Source organism: Hemibagrus wyckioides, linkage group LG18 (assembly GCF_019097595.1).
Source record: "Hemibagrus wyckioides isolate EC202008001 linkage group LG18, SWU_Hwy_1.0, whole genome shotgun sequence".
Taxonomy (NCBI): domain Eukaryota; kingdom Metazoa; phylum Chordata; class Actinopteri; order Siluriformes; family Bagridae; genus Hemibagrus; species Hemibagrus wyckioides.
The window spans coordinates 22,710,511-22,733,053 of record NC_080727.1 but is presented as its reverse complement, the minus strand read 5'-3'; the positions used below and the strand labels follow the sequence as shown (position 1 = coordinate 22,733,053).

The following is a 22,543-nucleotide window of genomic DNA, read 5'->3' as shown; positions in this document are numbered from 1 at the left end:
CTGCAACGGTTTTTCCACAAATAATCAAAGACCATTTTAATACAAAGATGACTTTATTTCTAAACCAGTCCCTTAAAATCAGCATGTCTTTATTGCACCATGTGGAAATAAACATTACAAAATGTAGTAGCAGTGTCCTAATACAGTCCGCTCCAGAATTAACGCCACTCTTGTTAAAGGTGGGTTTAAAAAGTTCTAAAATCATCATTAAAAATGTATTCGTCATCGTTTTTTGTGGTTTATTAGCACACTGATCGTATAAGAAAGCTTTGCTGTAAAGTAAATTTGTTTTTTTTTAAACAAAATGTAAACAGGTTTATTATAATAATTTTCACTCCACAGAGGATAACTACCGAGGAAATCCTTAGGAGCAAAATGTTACAGAACAAGACACACGTACACTGATCAGGCATAACATTATGACCACTTACCTAATATTGTTTCACTCCCCCTTTTGCTTCCAAATCAGACCTGACCCGTCGAGGCATTATGGACTCCACTAGATCCCCGAAGGGGTGCTGTGGTATCTGGCAGCAGACCCTTTAAGTCAGGACTTTAAGGACACTTCTGATAGATACTGACCACTGCAGACCGGGAACACCCCACAAGAGCTGCAGTTTTGGAGATGCTCTGATCCAGTGGTCTAGCCATCACAATTTGGCCCTTTTGGTCAAACTCACTCAAATCCTTACGCTTGTCCATTTTTCCTGCTTCTAACATCAACTTTGAGGACAAAATGTTGACTTGCTGCCTAATATATCCCACCCACTAACAGGTGCCATGATGAGGAGATACTCAGTCTTATTCACTTCACCTCTCAGTGGTTATAATGTTATGCCTGACCGCTGTATATTCACATATACACACTTGTCCATGGTTGGAGTAACAGCTTGGAACAGGAAGCTGATTAATAACCATGATTGTAAATTATAGCTCCTTAGTCAACGGTCATGTGGGTAATGCATTCCTTTTAAACAAAGAGAGTGGAAAAAAATTAACATATGAATTCAAATTCATCTTGTGTATCTCTGACCGGTCAGCATTCTGCATTTTATGAGACAGGATGATGAAGAAATTTATTTATTTATTCATTTATTTATTTATTATGGGAAGACTGCTGAAATGCTTTCATTAAGTCTTTTAAAACTTCCTAGCTATGTGCATACTGGAAACAGGTTTAGTGTTAGAGCACTTCCACACATGGCTTTAAAGTGCATTTCACCCAACAATAAGAAGTGACCAATGAACTCCAAGAAATGCTAACTACATTTCTGGCTCATTATAATACTGGATCGAGTGACAAATTTCTACCCCATTGAATAAAAGTATAAATATTATCATTTCAACAGCCTGGAGAATACTGGCTAAAAAACAACTTCCCACAGTATTGACATTAAAATGACCGCTGCACTGTAATGTTCAGATAAAAAAAATATTCATAATAGTTTGCTTTATAAAATCTAGCACCCAGTTTGAAGGAAATAAATGCTAAAGGTTGTTCATGGGAAGATATAGAGTATAGAGTCGTGTGGAAAAGGTTTGCATCCCCTAAACATGGTTTCTGGATGTTTAGTTATCTACAAAGAATTAAATGATGTCAAATGAAATGGTCATTTTGGTGAAATATATTTTTGGCAGTGATGCGTGAAAGCTTTTCCCCAGACTGTCACGTCATTGTATTATCCTTAAGGGTGTGCAAACTTTTGCACTCGACTCTATACATGGCAGATACACCGATCAGACATAATGTTATGACCACCTGCCTAATATTGTGTCGATCCTCCTTTTGCTGCCAAAACAGTCATGACCGTCAAGGCATGGACTCTACTAGATCCCTGAAGGTGTGCTGTGGCACCAAGAGGTTAGCAGCAGATCCTTTAAATCAGGACTTAAAGGATACTTTTGATAGATACTGACCACTGCAGACCGGGAACACCCCACAAGAGCTGCAGTTTTGGAGATGCTCTGATCCAGTGGTCTAGCCATCACAATTTGGCCCTTTTGGTCAAACTCGCTCAAATCCTTACACTTGTCCATTTTTCCTGCTTCTAACATCAACTTGGAGGACAAAATGTTCACTTGCTGCCTAATATATCCCACCCACTAACAGGTGCCATGATGAGGAGATCATCAGTCTTATTCACTTCACCTGGCAGTGGTCGTAATGTTATGCCTGACCGGTGTATGTTCAGGTGTGTATCCAGTTCCAAGGTGCTAACATTAATTACAGCTGCTGATAAACCATCTATATTTCCACCTTATTTAGAGACATTAAATAAGTAATGAAATCATATTTGTGAATTAAAGAAGTATGAAGTCTCTCTGCCCATCATATCACTGTCCAGTCAATGTAATGTGTGGATTGTTTGGGATTTTCGTAACAAACATGAAGAACGCACTGTGCGATCAGACCGGCTGTATGCTGGAGTGAAAGCAGTCAGAACTCGGTGTGTGTCGGACTGCTGAAGTCTTTAGGTCCTGTTTCACTGGGTTTCATGAAAACGCCCTCCATGGTTTTCCAGTAACTGTGCTGGCTGCTGCTGGTCATCGCGTGCACTTCTCTCTGGCCGTGGATTGGCCTGCCGTACTGCTCGCCCGTCACGGACAGCAGAGCTTCTGTGGCAGTGTGCTGGAAACGCACCGACTCGTCACGCTGCCATACAGAACCCTCACACAATACAGTCCACTCATCCAGATGGTCACCTTCACCATCCTCTCCAAAGGCACTGACTTCCTAAATGGTCAAAGAAACAGGTTAAAGTTTCAGGCAAACTATTTTCTTTCAGCATAAATACCTGCCCAAATCTTCAGACAGTTCCTTGATGATTGTTATTTGGCTACGTAATATTTGGTAAAACTGGACAAAGCAGAGGTCGAATGAATTGTGGGCCAACGATATCATATCATTTACTCTGATATACTTGATTTATCGAAATATAGACATTATTTTAAAAAGTGGACGGCCTTATTAGGTTGATATGGTCTGGGTTTTACACTAAATTGGGCCAGTTGAGGGAAAAGACTGGAAGAGGAAAAAGGAGATTATGGTGAGGATAATATCTGTACTTTTGGATAGAAATGTCATCAATATCGATGTTATACATCAAAAAACAACTGTATTTAATGTCATTTCTAGCCAAGAGGCAGAGACTGTCTTTATGAATTAGTTTTTGATTTCAGTGAAATGTCTGCGGTGCCTGGTGTCTGTAGACCTGGTTGGATGACAGCGGAGATGCGAAGTAGTGGCTGTGCAGATTTCGTCCCGTGTTCACGTGTGTGAGCCTGATGTTCTGGCCACATCTGACTGGAGTTCCTCGATGACAACCTGCCCCACTGGTACCACGCACGCTCCAGTAACTGTTGCTGTCTTCCACTGTGGTCACTCCAGTCACCGACTGCTGGCCACTACCTGAGGCACACACAAACAAGAAAATCAGAAAGTCAGAAGCAGGAAAAATGGACAAGGATTTGAGTGAGTTTGACCAAAAAGGGCCAAATTGTGATGGCTAGACCACTGGATCAGAGCATCTCCAAAACTGCAGCTCTTGTGGGGTGTTCCCGGTCTGCAGTGGTCAGTATCTATCAAAAGTGGTCCAAGGAAGGAACAGTGGTGAACCGGTGACAGGTCATGGGTGGTCAAGGCTCATTGCTGTACGTGGGGAGAGAAGGCTGGCCCGTGTGATCCGATCCAACAGCTACTGTTGCTCAAATTGATGAAGTTAATGCTGGTTCTGATAGAAAGGGGTCAGAATACGCAGTGCAGTGCATGACAGGTCAGCAAAAAGGGGGGACTGACACAATATTAGGCAGGTGGTCATAATGTTATGCCTGATTGGTGTATGACAAGATTCCTGTTATCGCTATAAGCAGTTATAACCTCACCAGCCTCTTGTTTATTTTTTCTCGCTTAAAAAATAACACAGCTTGTCAAACAGACAGAGCAATCTGTCTTTCTTGTCATACTGACCATTACATGCAGAAACAGTGGACACACAAAACTCCTTACAGGGAGAAATATGCCATATCAAAAATAACAATATTATTATTAAAAAAACAGACATGTTTTCTTATTCATTTATTATTCACTTGGGCATTAGATCACCCTCTCTGTGATGGAGCCGGTATTACGGCGCATTAATACACAGCGGTGATTTGTCTTGCAGCCGGAACTATTTCCAGAGAACTATTTCATTCAAAAATGAATCCACTCAGAAATGAGAAACGTTATCACAACCACCACCAACAACCATTTAAAACACACTGTGTCCTAAATCAGTGGACAAATCCAGAGTCTTGTGGAGAGTGGTGGTCACTCACCGGAGCCGTAGCGCACATCATGAGAATGGAGCCTGACGTTGTGTTTAACGTTCAGCAGCTTCACCACCGAGCCGCACGTGACAAAGTGTACTTCCGAGCCAAAGGAGAAGCTACACACACAGGACAACAAAAACGAAAGCCATAAAAGCACAACGGAGACGATACGTTTCCCCATTGCTGTAACTTCTATAGACGTCTTAAACTAGACTTTCTGACAGACAGACTGAGAGCAACGTCATCACCGGGACATAACGACGAAGCGCGTGCTGCCTTCCTGCGGTCTGGAGCAGGACGTGCTGCTTAGTGATAGGAAGTAGAGCCGGCTCTTTTTAAAGATTCGGTTTTTTTGACTCGGCTCCCTTAGAAGAGCCGGCTCTCAAACGGCTCTTCATTTAGTAGCGTCACTCGGAGCCTTCTATTTAGTCTAATTTATCAATTATAAATGTTTTGTGTGTTGCTAAGCACATTTTTATTTTCATTTTACAAATACTGCAATCGGTTTTCGTTTATTTTTTCACTTTTTCCCGACGCGCTTGCACTTAAATCCAACTCTCCCGCCTGGCATGTACCACTACACTCGCTGTCTTTCGAGCGTCGTCCCCTCTTCCTTCTTTCACATAATAGTATCACCCTAGTCTGTCCTCGCATGTGATTGGCCGCATGGTGTGCCCATCAAAATAAAGTCCCGCCTCTGCCTGCTTGAATTCTCAGCAGAGCTGAGCAGGAGCGGCTGAAGATTCGGCTCCTCTCTGATGGGAGTCGATTCTACTCGTTCGCGAACGACACATCACTAGTGCGGCTGCACCAATGTCGCCTTTACTTTACTGATGTGGATCAGCGCCCTGCTGTTAATAATGTTTAAAATCAACGACTAAAGTCTATCTTAGGCCAATGTAATTCCTCAACCACACATGTAACCTCCTTGAAGCCAGATGTTTGTTTAGGTGGCCCAACACCATAATAAGTCACTTTATTTTGTTTGTTTCATCTTTATCACTGTTGGATTTTCTATACATAATAAATTACATGTGCAGTTCCGATATAATATATAAATACAAACTAGTAGCGTTCTGAATTATATAGTAATAATCCTTAATTTGTTCCATAAGTTATAAAGCCACCAGACTGTAACTTACCCTTAAATCCAAATAAATAGTGACAGAATGCCTAGATTGCACAAAAATCCAACAAACTAGTCTTTCATTTAAGAACTTGTAAGGTCAAAACATTATTTAATTGCCCTATCCAAGATGGCGGCGCCGTTGACGCGTCTGCCTGAGGCACTTTTCCATATCTCAGAGGAAAATGTCTGTAACGCGTGTTCACTCGAATTCATCTTCATTTTGCAATTAAATCGCACTTTCAGTTCGATCCGTGTGGCCGCACCGCGAACATCGATAAATCTAACGTCCAGTTCGCAGTTGTCAAGTGCAGACCGGATGTTACATATTCCAGAGCGGAATCAAAATCACGCAGCGTTCTGTCGGCCATTTCTGTTGTTAGTTGCCTGAAACGCTCTGTTCCTTTTATCCTTAAGGTATTGGGTTTTTTTTCTCACCTTTTTTAAGCGACCCGCACTGCAGGGGAATGTAAGTATGCTATCGAAAGACGACAGATCCTAGCAACAGCTCGGTTTGCATATAAATGTCCATTTTAGCCTTTCGACTAAGCTTAGCTGTGTTAGCCGAAGGCCTTGTTGTCTTGCTACATGCACATGCTAACGCTTTCTCTCCGCTGTCGCACTGCGCTGGGAGATTTGTAGTTTTGGGTAAAATTAGCGCTGGCCCGGCGATCAATTGTTGTTTTCGTAACCAGGTGGATGTTATTTTTTATTTTATTTTATTATCATGACTTTTTGTTCATCTGCGCTCCGTGTACCTGGTTAGCTATATAGAGCGCTAACGTCAATGCGGTTAGATGTCCGTGCAAGGGTCTGCGCCAAGATCAGTCTCGCTCTGCTTCCTGCAATATTATCAATAGTGTCATATAAATTGGCAATGTTATTTTATAGATTAGCAATTATATCAAATACACCTAGTGTTGTTTTTGTAGAAAGTGTACTCTTTTGGTCAGTGATGCCCAGTATTTTCTTCAGATCTGTTGCAGTGGTTTCTAATGGCTGGAGCTGACCATTAAGGGCAAAGGATTACTAAACTATATTGATTGCTTCATGTTCTGATTTAGAGTTATTATATTACATATTCTGCATGAATCAGTAGTGAGATCATGGACAGTGACCGATCACAACACTGAAACAAGTCAAAATGATATAAGGAGTCTGCTTTGTTTTATTTTTTTTTTTAGGACTGCTGTTTTTAAAATACAGTGATTTTTGTGTGCCAATCTTTCGATAGCCCTTGCAGACATGTCGGACTTCATCGAAAGCGAGGCGGAGGAGTCCGAGGAGGAGTTTGAGGAGAAGGACCTGAAGCCCAAGAAGACTCAGAGGTTCATGGAAGACGATGATGATGGTAAAAAGTCTTGAAGCCTGGTTTGATCCGAATGTGCTGCTTGAGTCTGACGTCACTGTTATGTTTTACATTCAGTGAGCACTTTTATTCGGACATGTTCTTCATGTCAGTAGGGAATTGTTTGCCCAGATATATAAGCTTGTGTGTCGTGTCCTGCTGCATCAGTACATATGTTTATAAGATGCTTACAATGTATAAAACTTTAATCGTTTCCATCCATGTTTTGCTGTGGGGTTTTTTTAAGAAGAGGAAGACGAGAACACGGAGGATCAAGATGAACATGGAAACCTGAGAGGACTTATCGATGATGACAATGAGGAGGAGGAAGAGGAGGAGGAGAATAGAAGTAGAGTTGAAGACAGTGATTCTGGAGAGGAGGTCCGGCATCGTCGACGGAAGCGTGGTAAGTGTTGGTTATTTGTTTTTGTTATTTTGTTTTTTAGAAAGGAAAAATACCCAAGCTATGTATGTTGTGTTTTTTGGTTGCTTGTTTGTTTTTAATGATCTCACTGGTGCAAATGTCTTCTCTGTCTTTCTCTCTCTCTCTAGATTATGACGACCTTCTGGACGATGATGATTTGGATCTTATCGAAGAGAACTTGGGGGTTAAAATGAAGAGGGTGGGTCCACAGAAGATTTACTTTCCCTACAGTGTTCCTGGTTAGGTTGTTCATAAACTTTGTACAGAAAGACGGATTGTGCAAAACACCTAGAACTTAATTTGTTTAAAATTGGTATATTATCAGGCTGAAGTTTACCTCTTCGTTTCCGGTTTTGTTTGCCGTGTCAAGCATTATATCAATGTACACTATAATGCCAAAAGTTTTGGGACACCCCTCCAAATCATTGAATTCAGGGGTTGGGCTCAGCCCCTTAGTTCCAGTGAAAGGAACTCTTAATGCTTCAGCTTCATACCAAGACATTCTGGGCAATTTCACACTCTTTGAGTGAGTTTGGTGTGGAGGAACTTGACTGTCCTGCAGAGTCCTGACCTCAACCCCATAGAACACCTTTGGGATGAATTAGAGCGGAGACTGTGAGCCAGACCTTCTCGTCCAACATCAGTGCCTGACCTCACAAATAGCGCTTCTAGAGAAATGGTCCAAAATTCCCATAAACACACTCCTAAACCTTGTGGAAAGCCTTCCCAGAAGAGTTGAAGCTGTTATAGCTGTGAAGGGCGGGACAACTCCATATTACATTCATGTGCATGTAAATGCAGACGTCCCAGTATTGGCCTGGCTCGCAGTCTCCACTCTGATGCATCCCAAAGGTGTTCTATGGGGTTGAGGTCAGGACTCTGTGCAGGCCAGTCAAGTTCCTCCACACCAAACTCACTCATCCATGTCTTTATGGGCCTTGCTTTGGTCACTGGTGTACAGTCATGTTGGAACAGGAAGGGGTCATCCCCAAACTGTTCCCACAAAGAGCATGAAATTGTCCAAAATGTCTTGGTATGAAGCTGAAGCATTAAGAGTTCCTTTCACTGGAACTAAGGGGCCGAGTCCAACCCATGAAAAACAACACCTGAATTCAATGATCTGGAGGGTTGTCCCAAAACTTTTGGCAATATAAGTATATAATACATGATAATATGAACAAACCTAGACTTTTGTCATTTTGCATAAAATACATTAGCATCATTTACAGTTACTGTAAATGCACTTATGCATATCTCATTAATACAGTAGATGCAGGTGAACGGCCTTGCTCAGGGCAGCTCGGTGGCCACCCTTGCGCTCTCTGTTTGTAATACTGTTTCCGCCTTTTTAAGTGACCCTGACATCATTTGCTATCTATCCTATACAGAAAAAGAAGTACTCTCGTGTGAGAACAATGGACGATGATGGTGAAGATGATGAGAAAGACCAGATTGCAGATGAGATCTTTACTAGGGATGGTGATGGAGAAGGGGAAGATGTTGAAGGTGGAGAAGCACTGCGCCATGGGGATGATGAAGAGGAAGAAGAGGGAGAGGAATCAGGTAAACTTTCATCCAGTAGTATGCAGTAGTCATGATTGATTACCGTAATGATGTTTAGTCTAATTATGTCGTGTTAATCTGTACAGACATAGACGACTTCATTGTGGACGATGATGGACAGCCCATCACCAAAAAGAAGGGAAAGAAGTTTACAGGCTATACCGATGCGTAAGTAATCATGGTGCCCTGTACATCAGCGAAGGCTATTGTAGTTTTTGGATGGTGATTTGGTGTAAATGGTGCTCTTTTAAGTGACATTTTCCTTTGGCACTTTTCCTTTTGTCCTTTTTTTTTAGCGCTTTACAAGAGGCCCAAGAAATTTTCGGTGGAGACTTTGACTTTGCCGAGTTTGACCCTGACGCATACGATCATGCTGAAGAGGAAGAGGAGGATCAGGATGACGAAGCATGGGATCGACCAAAGAAGCAGACAAAGAGGAGAGTGGGTCGCCGTAGCATCTTTGAGATCTACGAGCCCAGCGAGCTGGAGAGCAGCCACATGACTGACCAAGACAATGAAATACGTTCTACAGATATGCCTGAGAGGTTCCAGGTGGGTTTGTCCAGTACCATTAAACTTGCATTACCAGCCAGCATCAGCAAACTGAACACTGCAGTATATAACAGAGAGATATCAGTGTTAAAGTCAACAGTTAAGCATGTTTAATTAGATCAGACTTTCAGCCACAACGTGAGACTTTATTCATGCTCGCATTAACAACACCTCATGCCTTTATGCATAGCTAATAAATAAGCAGGGAGGTGAAACAAAACAGTGGTGTATAAATAAAATAAATAATAAACATGTCAACCCCAGCTATTCAGGATAAAGAAAAGCTTTTCAGGTGTCTGTGTTTATTTGTCAGATAGATGGAATCAAGTCACTTTTTATTATGATGTCTATTATGTGCCTAAAGTCAGTAAGAAAATGATTGTCTGTGATCGTGGTCTCCAGTTGCGCACTATACCTGTGAAGCCTGCTGAGGATGATGAGCTAGAGGAAGAGGCTGAATGGATCTACAGAAATGCTTTCTCTACACCCACTATATCAATGCAGGTATTGTGAAGCTCCAGCATTTCTGAATGTATTTATGTCCAGTAATCCTCAGTGATAATTATACCCATGTTCTAGGAGAGCACAGACTACCTAGATCGTGGAACCACCACTAACTTCAGCAGGAGAGGCCCTAGTACGATTGCTAAGATCAAGGAGGCACTCAACTTTATGAGGAACCAGCACTTTGAGGTATCGTTTTTATTGAACGGCAATTTACCACAACAAATATATATTTTAAAATGTTTTGATAATATCGTTGTTTCCTTTATATAACTTTATTTTGCATTAATAATTTATTACAAATATTCACCAGGTGCATAATGTAAACATCACAGTGATTAAAACCATTTTAGGAATTACACTTGTGTGTAGTAAACAATCCAATGACCGTTCATCCAAAACTAGAATATCCCTAGCCAGTAAGTGATCAGCCATAACATTATGCCCACTGAGAGGTGCCGTGAATAAGACTGAGTATCTCCTCATCATGGCACCTGTTAGTGGGTGGGATATATTAGGCAGCAAGTCAACATTTTGTCTTCAAAGTTGATGTTAGAAGCAGGAAAAATGGACAAGCGTAAGGATTTGAGTGAGTTTAACCAAAAGGGCCAAATTGTGATGGCTAGACCACTGGATCAGAGCATCTCCAAAACTGCAGCTCTTGTGGGGTGTTCCCGGTCTGCAGTGGTCAGTATCTATCAAAAGTGGACCAAGGAAGGAACAGTGGTGAACTGGCGAAGGCTGGCCCGTGTGATCCGATCCAACAGACGAGCTACTGTTGCTCAAATTGCTGAAGAAGTTAATGCTGGTTCTGATAGAAAGGGGTCAGAATACACAGAGCAGGACGGGTCAGGGCTGTTTTGGCAGCAGACGGGGCCAACACAATATTAGGCAGGTGGTCATAATGTTAAGCCTGGTTGGTGTATGCCATAAATGCTCTGGAGGAAAAATGCCCTCTTACTGACTACTGCCCAAAAACAAACACATGATGCAGGTCTAGATTTCATTTTGTAATTGGTTCTTAAATGAGCATTGTCTTGATTTTCTCTTTTTTCATCTTGCAGGTACCCTTTATCGCTTTCTACAGGAAGGAATACGTGGAACCGGAGCTGAACATTAATGATTTATGGAAGGTGTGGCAGTGGGATGAGAAGGTAAACTCATGGTTGTGTATTACATCCCTTATGGTTGTGTTTATTGTTTGTGTTGTTAAGCATTGTTTGACCTTTGCTGTGTCCCCCCCCCCCCCTCAGTGGACCCAGCTGAGAACACGTAAGCAGAACCTAACGCGACTATTCCAGAGAATGCAGTCATATCAGTTTGAACAGATCTCAGCCGACCCGGATAAACCACTGGCTGATGCTATTCGTCCACTGGACACAGCTGACATGGAAAGGTAAGCAGATGGACTAAAGGGAATTTTGTATGAATTTAATTTTTAAATAATGTTTATATCCCTTTATATTGCTATAACACGTTCATTTCAAACGGTAGGCTCAAAGATGTCCAGTCTATAGAAGAGCTGAGTGACGTGTACAACCACTTCTTGCTCTATTATGGACGAGACATCCCCAGGATGCAGAATGCAACCAAAGCCACCAAGAAAAAGCTGAAGAAGATCAAGGAAGTGTCCGAGGAAGATGGTACCACCGTGTTATAATGGAATAGTAGTTAATATGCAGAATATATGGATATTAGTGTGATACTGACTTTTGGTAATTCCAGGTGAGGAAGCTGAGGTGGAAGAAGAGGAGGAAGAGGAAGAGGAGCAGAAGGGACCAGATCTGAAGCAAGCTTCCCGTCGAGACATGTACAGCATCTGCCAGGCTGCAGGCCTTGGTCTGTGATCATGCAGAAAATTAGTCATTTTATCTGCACTTCAAGACATTTGTTTTATGGAGGAATGGTATTGCATACCATCAGGATGTCAAGTACATGAAGATGAATGTGAAATAATTATGCTTCCTGTTTTTTCAGATGGACTGGCCAAGAAGTTTGGTCTCACTCCTGAGCAGTTTGGTGAAAATCTGCGTGACAGTTACCAGCGACATGAGACTGAGCAGTTCCCCGCAGAGCCATTGGAGCTGGCCAAGGACTATGTATGCAGGTAACACCTAAGATTCCAGGAACACCTAAAATTAATTTGTGGTGTTTTTTTTTTCCTTATAGTTGATTACAAATGGGCCTGTAGCAAAACAACACACATTTATTTTGATTTTTACAGCCAGTTTAACACGCCAGAAACCGTTCTCGAGGGCACACGCTACATGGTCGCCATGCAGATTGCACGTGAACCTCTGGTCAGACATGTCCTAAGACAGACCTTCCAGGAAAGGGCTAAGATCAACATAAAGCCTACTAAAAAGGGCAAGAAGGTAAGGGGTTAGAGACTCCATCGGGCCATTTGTGCTAATAAACGTGTAGATACATTGTGGTGGTATTTTTTGGCAGGTCAATGCTTGGGATTATTTTCTTATTTCTTATTACACAAGCAGTTTATCTATAAATGCAGCACAAGCATTAATGACTTCATTTTCCGACTCTATGCGGTGATGACTGGTCTTTAGAAATGTTTTTATGTTATCATTATAAGTCATTGCAGTCAGCAGTATGATTTGATTTTAGTATTTATTTTTTAATGCATGGATTTCCAACAGAACTTCGTTGTGTTTCTTGATCAGAGACTTAAGCGGTCATTCTCCTGTTTTCCAGGATGTAGACGAGGCACACTACGCCTATTCCTTCAAATACTTAAAGAACAAGGCTGTGAAAGAGCTCAGTGGAGATCAGTTCCTGAAGATGTGCATGGCAGAAGATGAAGGACTACTCTCTATAGACATCAGCATCGACTTGGTCGGAGTTAAAGGGTAAAACCATCCGTTCTGTACCTACACACTTCTTCTTGAATGTTTTTAAGATGGGCTCGATTTAGCAGATAATTGTGCCGTATTATGATTCAGTAAACGGTTTAATACATTTAATTGTCCCCCTTCTTTCTTTTTCTTTGTCCTTCCATTGCAGCTATGGAGGCGATCAGACCTACTTTGATGAGATAAAGCAGTTTTATTACAGAGATGAGTTCAGTCACCAGGTGCAGGAGTGGAATAAACAGAGAACCCTGGCCATCGAACGCTCCCTCCAGCAGTTCCTTTATCCCCAGATGGCCAAGGAGCTGAAGAATAAACTCATTGCTGAGGCCAAGGAAAATATCATTAAGGTCGGTTTTAAACAGTTCTTACTGCCTTATCTCTTCAGTACTGCTTAACTTAATTTGCTACCCAAATTTGGTTGAGTAACCATTTTGCAATGAACAAAGCTATTAGCCCTACCCTTGCGTACCATTAAGTGCACTACTAACTAAAGCATCATACAACTGAAACCATTGGTAGCTCTCTTACTGATGCCAGAGTTTCTTGTGCAGTGATAATCGCTCTGCAGTTCATAACCAGTTGTTTGTTTTTATTTGTGGTCATGTTCCTGCTCTGTAACGCAGTCATGCTGCAGGAAACTGTATAACTGGCTGAAGGTGGCTCCATATAGGCCAGACCAGCAGGTGGAGGAGGATGATGACCTAATGGATGACGCTCAAGGCAAAGGCATCCGCGTCTTAGGAGTGGCCTTTGCTTCCGGCAGGTACTGACCACTCCTATTCATTAGGTTAATTTATGCCAGGCTTGTGGCCATTATATAATTTTGTGAATGTTTCGTGTGTGTACATTTCTACAGAGACACACCGGTATTCTGTGCTCTGATTAATGGCGAAGGAGAAGTGGTGGACTTCCTCAGGCTTCCTTACTTCTTAAAAAGGAGGAACGCATGGAGGGAGGAGGAACGGGAGAAAAAGGTGAAACACTCAAAACTGAAAACTGTAGTCATTTGTTACCAGTTGGAAGACTGAATAGTTTTAAAAATAATTTAACAATATTACATCTCAACAGCTTCAAGACATTGAGAATCTGAAGAAGTTTCTTCTCAGTAAGAAACCCCATGTGGTGGCTGTTTCTGGAGAAAACCGGTATTTCTTTTTCTTTCCGTTTTTGATACCCATGTGCATTTTGGTGGCATTGCTGCTGTAAGTGATTACTTACCCTCTCATTCTCTTTAATGCAGCGATGCTCACATGCTGATGGAGGACATTAAGCGCACTGTCAGTGAGTTGGAGCAAGACTCGTCGCTGCCCGCTGTGGGAGTCGAGCTGGTGGACAACGAGTTAGCCACGTTGTATATGAATAGCCGAAAGTCTGAGGTGACTTAAAAGATATGCTTAGATTTTCAACGTAATCAGTATACACTGCATCAATAGCATATATGTGATAACCACAAGCAGGAGTTTCACCACCTTCTCAACTAAAGATTAGCGTACAGTGCAGTGCACCAAATTTCAGCCTGGTCAGACTTTCTGTTCATGAGAACCTGATTACACCCCAAATTTTGTAGGTCTTCATTTTGTCTTCAGCATGTGATTTAATTTTCGTGTAAATACCTGTCAATGATGGGTCACAACTTTTTGACTAAACTAAAATCCACCCAGTTACATACACCGGTCAGGTATAACATTATGACCACTGAGAGGTGACGTGAATAAGACTGATGATCTCCTCATCAAGGCACCTGTTAGTGGGTGGGATATATTAGGCAGCAAGTCAACATTTTGTCCTCAAAGTTGATGTTAGAAGCAGGAAAAATGGACAAGCGTAAGGATTTGAGCGAGTTTGAGTAAAAGGGCAAAATTGTGATGTCTAGACCACTGGATCAGAGCATCTCCAAAACTGCAGCTCTTGTGGGGTGTTCCCGGCCTGCAGTGGTCAGTATCTATCAAAGGTGGTCCAAGGAAGGAACAGTGGTGAACCGGAGACAGGGTCATGGGCATGATGGAAAGGTGTCAGAACTGACCAGAAGGGTCAGGGCTGTTTAGGCAGCAAAAGGGGGACCAACACAACACATGCAGGTGGTCATAATGTTATGCATGATCAGTGTCCCATCTAATTAAAGGACTAATTTCATTGCTTTAAGTGAAGCTTAAGTTATACAAACAACTATCGTACAAATATCAGAAAAGCCATTGCTCACGCATAATTTCTGTGGGGTAGGCGGACTTTAGGGACTACCCTCCCCTTCTACGCCAGGCAGTGTCTGTGGCTCGTAAGATTCAGGACCCACTGGTGGAGTTTGCACAGGTGTGCAGCACTGACGAGGACATCCTGTGCCTTAAACTCCATCCGCTACAGGTATCTCACTTACTGCTGTAATCATTTATCCACACCGGTTGTAATATAATATATTTTGGACTGATGTTTGTATATTGTGATGGTTTGTGTAGTATTAATATGTGATAGTCTATGAATTAGAGAACAAAACTATTTATGTGCATGTGATGTACATAAACAAGCAGATGTCAATTAGTTCAGTTTGTATTTTGTTATTTGCTACAAAGGAAGAAAATGCAGAGAGAAAATAGAATTTACCCACATACTAGCATTTTTTTTATTTAATTATGTTGATATTTCTTTTTTGGGGCCACAACAACTAGCTTGCACGATTTTACAGGATTAAGCGTCTAAGTTATTTTTTAAGAAGTAGAAAAATGATATGCCCTACAATTTTTACCCATGCTATATATCAGAGTTCCTCAGATCTTACACTGGAGGGCCAATCCACTGCAGAGTTTAGCTCCAACCCTGATCAAACTCCTCTACCTGTGATTTTCTAATGATCCTGAAGACATTGATTAGTGTGCTCAGGTGTGTTTGTTTAAGGTTAGAGCTAAACTCTGCAGGGAAGTGGATTTCGTGGGCCAGATTTGAGGATCCCTGCTATATGTGTATATATTATTTTTATTTTAATGTCAATGAATGATGTGATGGGCATGATGAAGGGTAGGTGAATGTTGTCCTGCAGCAGTTCAAGTGTCTCTGAAGTGTTCTAATAATGTGTCACTGCTTCCAGGAGCATGTTGTGAAGGAGGAGTTGCTCAGTGCACTTTACTGTGAGTTTATAAACCGTGTGAACGAAGTTGGTGTAGACGTGAACAGGGCCATTGCTCATCCTTACATGCAGAGCCTGGTTCAGTATGTCTGTGGCTTAGGACCAAGGAAAGGATCTCATCTACTCAAGGTAAGCATTCTCTCTACTATCTAGTGTTCAATGTATGCTATACTATATGGATTCTCTGGTTTTCAAACGGTGATTAAATGCTTTATTTTTTCCCCAACAGATCCTTAAACAAAACAACACTCGACTGGAAAACCGGACACAGCTGGTCACCATGTGCCATATGGGACCTAAAGTGTTTATCAACTGTGCTGGGTTTATCAAAATCGACACCGCTTCCCTCGGAGACAGGTGACCTAACTCTAACTTGTTTACACCTGACCTTCCTTTGGTTTTTATCTGTAAAGATCCGATTAACATGTGGAGGTGTTTTTATTTTACCCTGTAGCACCGACTCCTACATCGAGGTTCTGGATGGCTCTCGTGTTCATCCAGAGACTTACGAGTGGGCTCGTAAAATGGCAGTGGATGCCCTGGAGTACGATGAGTCAGCAGAAGACGCAAATCCTGCAGGAGCTTTGGAGGAGATCCTGGAGAACCCGGAGAGGTTGAAGGACCTGGATCTGGACGCGTTCGCTGAGGAGTTGGAGAGACAGGTGAGAGAGCAACAGAACGTACAGCTCGTTAGGTGTTTGAATGCATTCCTTCCTTGCAGCACTTGTTTGGTTACATTTGCATGAATATGCAGAATCAATGCATTTATTTAAAATCTTTAAAATGTCTAAGCAAACTTTTCCCATTTCTGTCTGTCAGGGCTACGGCAATAAGGGCATCACACTGTATGACATCCGTGCTGAACTCAGCTGTAGATATAAAGATTTGCGAGCCCCATACCGGCCACCCAACACAGAGGAGGTGTTTAACATGCTCACTAAGGAGACCCCTGAGACCTTCTACATCGGTAGGCACTATAGTTCTGACCCAGCGATGGACATGATGGTCTTGAATTGATTGATTAGAATTACAAAGCATTTTAAGATTTACATTGTTTTAAGAAATCCATGTTATTTATTTCCTTATTGCCTTATCATCTCTACATAGGTAAGCTAATAACCAGTGTTGTAACTGGCATCGCTCACAGACGGCCTCAAGGGGAAAGTTACGACCAGGCCATTCGTAATGATGAGACCGGTCTGTGGCAGTGTCCCTTTTGCCAGCAGGACAACTTCCCTGAGCTCAGTGAGGTGTGGCACATTCTCTTCTATACTTAATTTTTCAGTTTCACCTTGCTCATTTACCTTAATGTCGGATGATTGAGGAGTGATTAGTTATAATAGGGTGCCCTTTATTTCTATGTCCTAAAAGGAGCTGTGTGAAAATGATCATATTAAATGACTTTTTTTTCCCCACCCTTTCTCAGGTCTGGAATCACTTTGACAGTGGCTCATGTCCTGGACAGGCTATTGGTGTGAGAACTCGTCTAGATAACGGTGTCATGGGTTTCATCCCCACCAAGTTCCTCTCAGACAAAGTGGTTAAGCATCCAGAGGAGAGGGTCAAGGTGAGGTCATCATTTTCAAGAGCATAATTCAGAATCATTTCTTTTTGATATATAAATAATTACAACTAGAAATATACACAGATCAGGTATAATATAATGACCACTCACTGAGCGCTGAAGAGAATAAGACTGATCTCCTCATCATGGCCCCTGTTAGTGGGTGGGATATATTAGGCAGCAAGTCAACATTTTGTCCTCAAAGTTGATGTTAGAAGCAGGAAAAATGGACAAGTGTAAGGATTTGAGCGAGTTTGACCAAAAGGGCCAAATTGTGATGGCTAGACCACTGGATCAGAGCATCTCCAAAACTGCAGCTCTTGTGGGGTGTTCCCGGTCTGCAGTGGTCAGTATCTATCAAAAGTGGACCAAGGAAGGAACAGTGGTGAACCGGTGACAGGGTCATGGGCGGCCGAGGCTCAGTGATGCACGTGGGGAGAGGAGGCTGGCCCGTGTGATCCGATCCAACAGACGAGCTACTGTTGCTCAAACTGCTGAAGAAGTTAATGCTGGTTCTGATAGAAAGGGGTCAGAATACACAGTGCAGGACGGGTCAGGGCTGTTTTGGCAGCACCAACACAATATTAGGCAGGTGGTCATAATATTATGCCTAAGTTAAGTGTGTCAGTATTCACTTCACTACTGGCGGAACTGTCTTAATGACTGTGTAGAGTTGGCAGATTATTAGAAACTACATGTTCATCCTTACTCTTCTTACAGTAACTCACAGTCCTTTGTCTTTAGGTCGGCATGACCGTTCATTGTCGTATCATGAAGATCGACATCGAGAAGTTCAACGTGGACCTTACCTGTAGGACATCTGACCTCACTGACAAGAACAACGAGTGGAAGCTTCCCAAGGACACCTACTATGATTTTGATGCTGAAACCGAGGATGTCAAACAAGATGAAGAGCAGAAGAAGAAACAGCAAAGGACCAGTAAGACCCTCATTTAACGATATTTATGTGATGCTACAAAAAGCAAGATGGTTGTTCAGCTGATCAGAATTATAAATGTGATCGTCTTTTTCTTTTTTCATAGCTTATATTAAGCGTGTCATTGCCCACCCATCGTTCCACAACATTAACTTCAAGCAGGCAGAGAAGATGATGGAGACGATGGATCAGGGTGATGTGGTGATCAGGCCAAGCAGCAAAGGTGAGAACCACCTGACGGTCACCTGGAAGGTAGCAGAAGGGATCTACCAGCATGTGGACGTACGGGAGGAGGGCAAAGAGAATGCCTTCAGCTTGGGACACACGCTGTGGATTAACACCGAGGTGAACACACAGCTAGATTCTGCTTCATTCAGTGTAGTTCATCTACTATTCTGTTACATCCTTTGAATTGTCAGATATTGTGTGAAGGAATCTGCTACAGTTTTTGTGTGCCAGAGATCTTTTTTTTGTACTGACTGGTCATTCTCTGCATGCAGGAGTTTGAAGATCTTGATGAAATCACAGCCCGTTATGTGCAGCCCATGGCTGCTTTTGCTCGGGATCTGCTTGGTCACAAGTACTTCCAAGACTGCAATGGCGGAGATAGGAAGGTGTGATATTGAGTGTTTAAGCTTAATACAAGAAACATTTTTTAACATTTATGACGGTCAATGCTATATATGGTACAAATGACCATGGTACATGGTATGGTACTTGACCATGTATTAAAGATCAAAATGAATATCTGTATTTAAATAGTGTTATAATTTTATTTTATTTTGATAAAAATAATTGTACTCTAATAGAAAGGTCTCAGAATACACACTGCATGATGGGTCAGGGCTGGTTTAGCAGCAAAAGGGGGACCAACAATATTAGGAAGGTGGTCATATTGTTATGCCTGGTCCGGTGTATGTTCTCTATATTAGACTGTGTCTAAACTTTGACATCCTGTTATGCAGAAAATGGAGGAGATCCTCATAAAGGCAAAGAAAGAGAAGCCCACTTTCATCCCCTACTTTGTTTCGGCCTGCAGAGATCTGCCAGGAAAGTTCCTCCTCGGATACCAGCCTCGGGGGAAGCCAAGGTATTCCACATTTAAAACATAAAACTTGCTTTTGAAGTAGCTGAAGTAAATTTTTATTTACAAACATTTAAACATATCTGCAGGATAGAGTATGTGACCATCACTCCAGATGGATTCAGGTACCGGTCACAAATATTCCCCACAGTCAATGGGCTCTTCCGCTGGTTTAAAGATCACTACCAGGAGCCTGTGCCAGGTCAGTTACACTTCATCAACAGGCAGAGTATCTGCGGTGTTTATTATTTAGTACGATGTGCATTTTGTATATTCACCTGTGTGAACGTACGTCTGTGTATGCTTGAAGGAGTTACCCCCAGCAGTAGCAGCAGAATGCGCACCCCGGCGTCTGTCAATGCGACTCCAGCCAACATTAACTTTGCAGGTCAGTGCTACACTTTGAGTTCTGTTCGATCTGTACGTATTTCGTTCCCAGGGAATGCGGTATACATTGACAAAATCTGTTGGAAAAATTAAAAGCACAAATATTACAGTACTCAGACACCAGCTAGGTTAGTTCGCACATGCTAGGTGTTTCAGTCTTGAAGTTAGAATATAGTTTCACTTGAGCTCCATCAGCCTTTATGTAAACCCTGTAATTACTACCATCATCTTCCAACATGATCCACATTTAACCCTATTTGTCTTTTTCTCTTTCAGACCTAACCCGGGCCGTCAACGCCCTACCCAGGAACGTGACCTCACAGATGTTTAATGCTATAGCGGCAGTAACGGGGCAGGGCCAGAATCCTAACAGTACTCCAGCACAGTGGGCCTCGAGTCAGTACGGTTACAGCGGAGGCAGCAGTGCAGGAGGAGGAGGAGGCAGCAGCAGTGCTTATCATGTATGCTTATCATACCCTGTAGCAGTATTTACCCTCATAACAAACGAGCATGCAATCTCACAGGCGTTAGTCATTTTAATATACTCTGTTTCTTTTTCCTCTTTCGTGGACGTGTAGGTGTTTGCAACACCGCAGCAGCCCATGGCCACTCCCTTGATGACACCCAGCTACTCGTACACTACCCCTGGCCAACAGCAGACCATGAGCACACCACAGTATCCCAGCAGTACACCACAGTCCTCCCACAGCCACCACCAACACCCCTCGTCCACACCATCGTCATCCTCCTCTTCATCCAGGGTTCGGACACCACAGCCAAAGTGAGTGAATGCAGACACTTAATGATCTTCTCTAATATTCTGCTCCATAACTTGATTTAAAGCAGTAGTTCAGATCAGTGGTGGTGCATATTTTTAGTTCCACCTGTGGTGGGGGGTTGTAACGAAGGCTACAGCATGGAGCACTATGGGTAATTAGTCTGGTAGAAAAGCACTGTTAATAACAGACAGTGAATCCCAGGCATATAGCAGTGTGTCATCATACACTACATGCTTGAATCATGATCAGCCATGTAGCTCTAAGATGCTAATCTAATCTAATGTTGGGCAAATTCCAGACCAACCAGTCACACAGCTGTGGATTGGGGTAAGATGGCTGAACAGTGGCTGCAGGAGAAGGAAGCCGAGAGACGCAAGAAGGCATCTCGCATGACTCCACGGCCCTCGCCGAGCCCCATGATCGAGAGCACGCCGATGTCCATCGCCGGGGACGCCACGCCGCTGCTGGATGAGATGGACCGATAGATCTTTAACACCTCCTCACTGCAAAATCCGACACATTCATTTCATCCCCCATGTCTCTTTCTCATCGTGTGCTTTCTTAACGATTGCTCCAAAGTGTTTGGTTTTAAGAAAAGCAGTCATTCAGAGCTAGTGAGACAAAACTCGACAGAAATGACAAACTAAATCAGGAAATGGACCTGTCATGAAGTTTCTTTCTTTCTTTTTTTTTCTTTCTTTTCGAAAGGAGCGCAAGGTGTGCACGCCCTCTATTCCTTTTTTTTTTTTTAAACGAGAGCTAAAAGGTAAGACTCTGAATAATGATGATGATAAAACAAAAAACAAAAATGGTGGACGAGCTCTGTGGCATGGCTGCTTGTGTTGAGTTGAGAGCTGGCTAATTCAGGGGCGCTTCCCTAAACGGAGAGCGATTCACTTTTCTTTTCTTTTTTTTTTTTTCTCCCTATAATGCATCCTAATAAGTCAAACCGATGTGTGGTGTCCGTCTGGACGCTGTGAGATTAACAGGGACGTCGGAAATGAGTTACACACCCGTGTGAAAGGGCGAGGCGTTCGTTACAAGCTGCACTTAAAACAGTGTTAATGAAATGTTTCATGTTGTCAGAGACCGCATTAAGGAGAGACAAAACCCTCGATTCCGGATATCTCTCTCCTCCACAATTCTACAAGTTTCCATGCACGTTATCGGAAGCATCACTGATTTACGGCTACTGTGCTACTTTCATACTCACGAGTAAAGGTTTGCTGTAATACTTTCTAAAGAAATGTTTCAGGGCTGGAAGTCTTGCTTTTGTCCCCTAAATTTTATGAGCGAGTTCTCTCTGAATTTTTATTCGTTTTGTTACACACAATGGTTGGACTGTGCTTCGGCTCAGCTAGATATATTGTTTGTTCCTCAGCGTATTTTGTGGATATTTCATTGGTTTCCACAGGCACATTTTCCCTCATCATTTCTACATCCTTTCTTTTCGGGCGCAGAAGCTACACGGAGAAATCCGCATCAATCTAAAATATAAAATCAGAATGTCTGACAATTTCCTTTATATACTGTGACCATTTTTTTTTTAATTATCATGTTAAACCACATCCTGTTCATTTTAGTTTTATAAAAATATCTTGTTTTTATTATTTTCCCTGAAGCTGCCTGTAGTGTAGTCCTTCCTTTATTCCTGTTGGTGAATTCTGGTTTCTCTGCCATGTGGTGTGTACAGGGGTTGGGTCATGTGAGTTCAGTGTGACCTTTAATGGCAAGAAGTGAATGTGAATGCTGTTCAGTTTGAATTCACTGCTGGGATCATGTTCTTTTCTCTGATAAAATTCTTAAAAAGCAAAACGGCGAGCCGACTGACTGTTTTCATTAGAGTTCATTCCACGCTGTGAGTGTGCCGTCACCCAAAGGACCGGACATCGCATCGTTATTGGTGTTTGACGCCGGTTTAAGGGCGAGACGTGACCGGTAAAGGGGTCAAAACAAAACAGTTATTACGATCGTGTCAC

General features: G+C 42.4%; 2 protein-coding genes across 3 annotated transcripts; one reads left to right on the top strand and one right to left on the bottom strand.

Annotated features, from left to right (window-relative positions):
- Window positions 1-288: 288 nt before the first annotated feature.
- Window positions 289-4,623, bottom strand: sdf2 (stromal cell-derived factor 2). Its single transcript, XM_058415525.1, has 3 exons — window positions 4,318-4,623; window positions 3,213-3,409; window positions 289-2,734 (listed from the first exon to the last, which is right to left on the bottom strand). The coding sequence occupies exons 1-3, from the start codon at window positions 4,490-4,492 to the stop codon at window positions 2,438-2,440; spliced, it is 669 nt and encodes a 222-aa protein (XP_058271508.1). The 5' UTR covers window positions 4,493-4,623; the 3' UTR covers window positions 289-2,437.
- A 1,023-nt stretch (window positions 4,624-5,646) lies between these two features.
- On the top strand, window positions 5,647-21,484 carry supt6h (SPT6 homolog, histone chaperone and transcription elongation factor). 2 transcript variants are annotated; one of them, XM_058415498.1, is made up of 37 exons: window positions 5,647-5,906; window positions 6,672-6,788; window positions 7,036-7,191; window positions 7,338-7,408; window positions 8,598-8,772; window positions 8,859-8,940; window positions 9,069-9,324; window positions 9,727-9,828; window positions 9,904-10,017; window positions 10,893-10,982; window positions 11,082-11,224; window positions 11,323-11,471; window positions 11,554-11,667; window positions 11,806-11,935; window positions 12,053-12,203; window positions 12,541-12,695; window positions 12,850-13,045; window positions 13,322-13,461; window positions 13,555-13,672; window positions 13,767-13,843; window positions 13,939-14,074; window positions 14,919-15,056; window positions 15,775-15,942; window positions 16,043-16,170; window positions 16,268-16,475; window positions 16,633-16,780; window positions 16,921-17,063; window positions 17,240-17,380; window positions 18,122-18,317; window positions 18,421-18,659; window positions 18,815-18,928; window positions 19,280-19,404; window positions 19,488-19,600; window positions 19,709-19,786; window positions 20,062-20,246; window positions 20,364-20,566; window positions 20,863-21,484. In XM_058415498.1, the coding sequence occupies exons 2-37, from the start codon at window positions 6,683-6,685 to the stop codon at window positions 21,047-21,049; spliced, it is 5,175 nt and encodes a 1,724-aa protein (XP_058271481.1). In that variant the 5' UTR covers window positions 5,647-5,906; window positions 6,672-6,682; the 3' UTR covers window positions 21,050-21,484. The 2 variants fall into 2 exon arrangements, with proteins under 2 accessions (XP_058271481.1, XP_058271480.1); XM_058415497.1 differs by having other exon boundaries at window positions 7,033-7,191.
- Window positions 21,485-22,543: the final 1,059 nt, after the last annotated feature.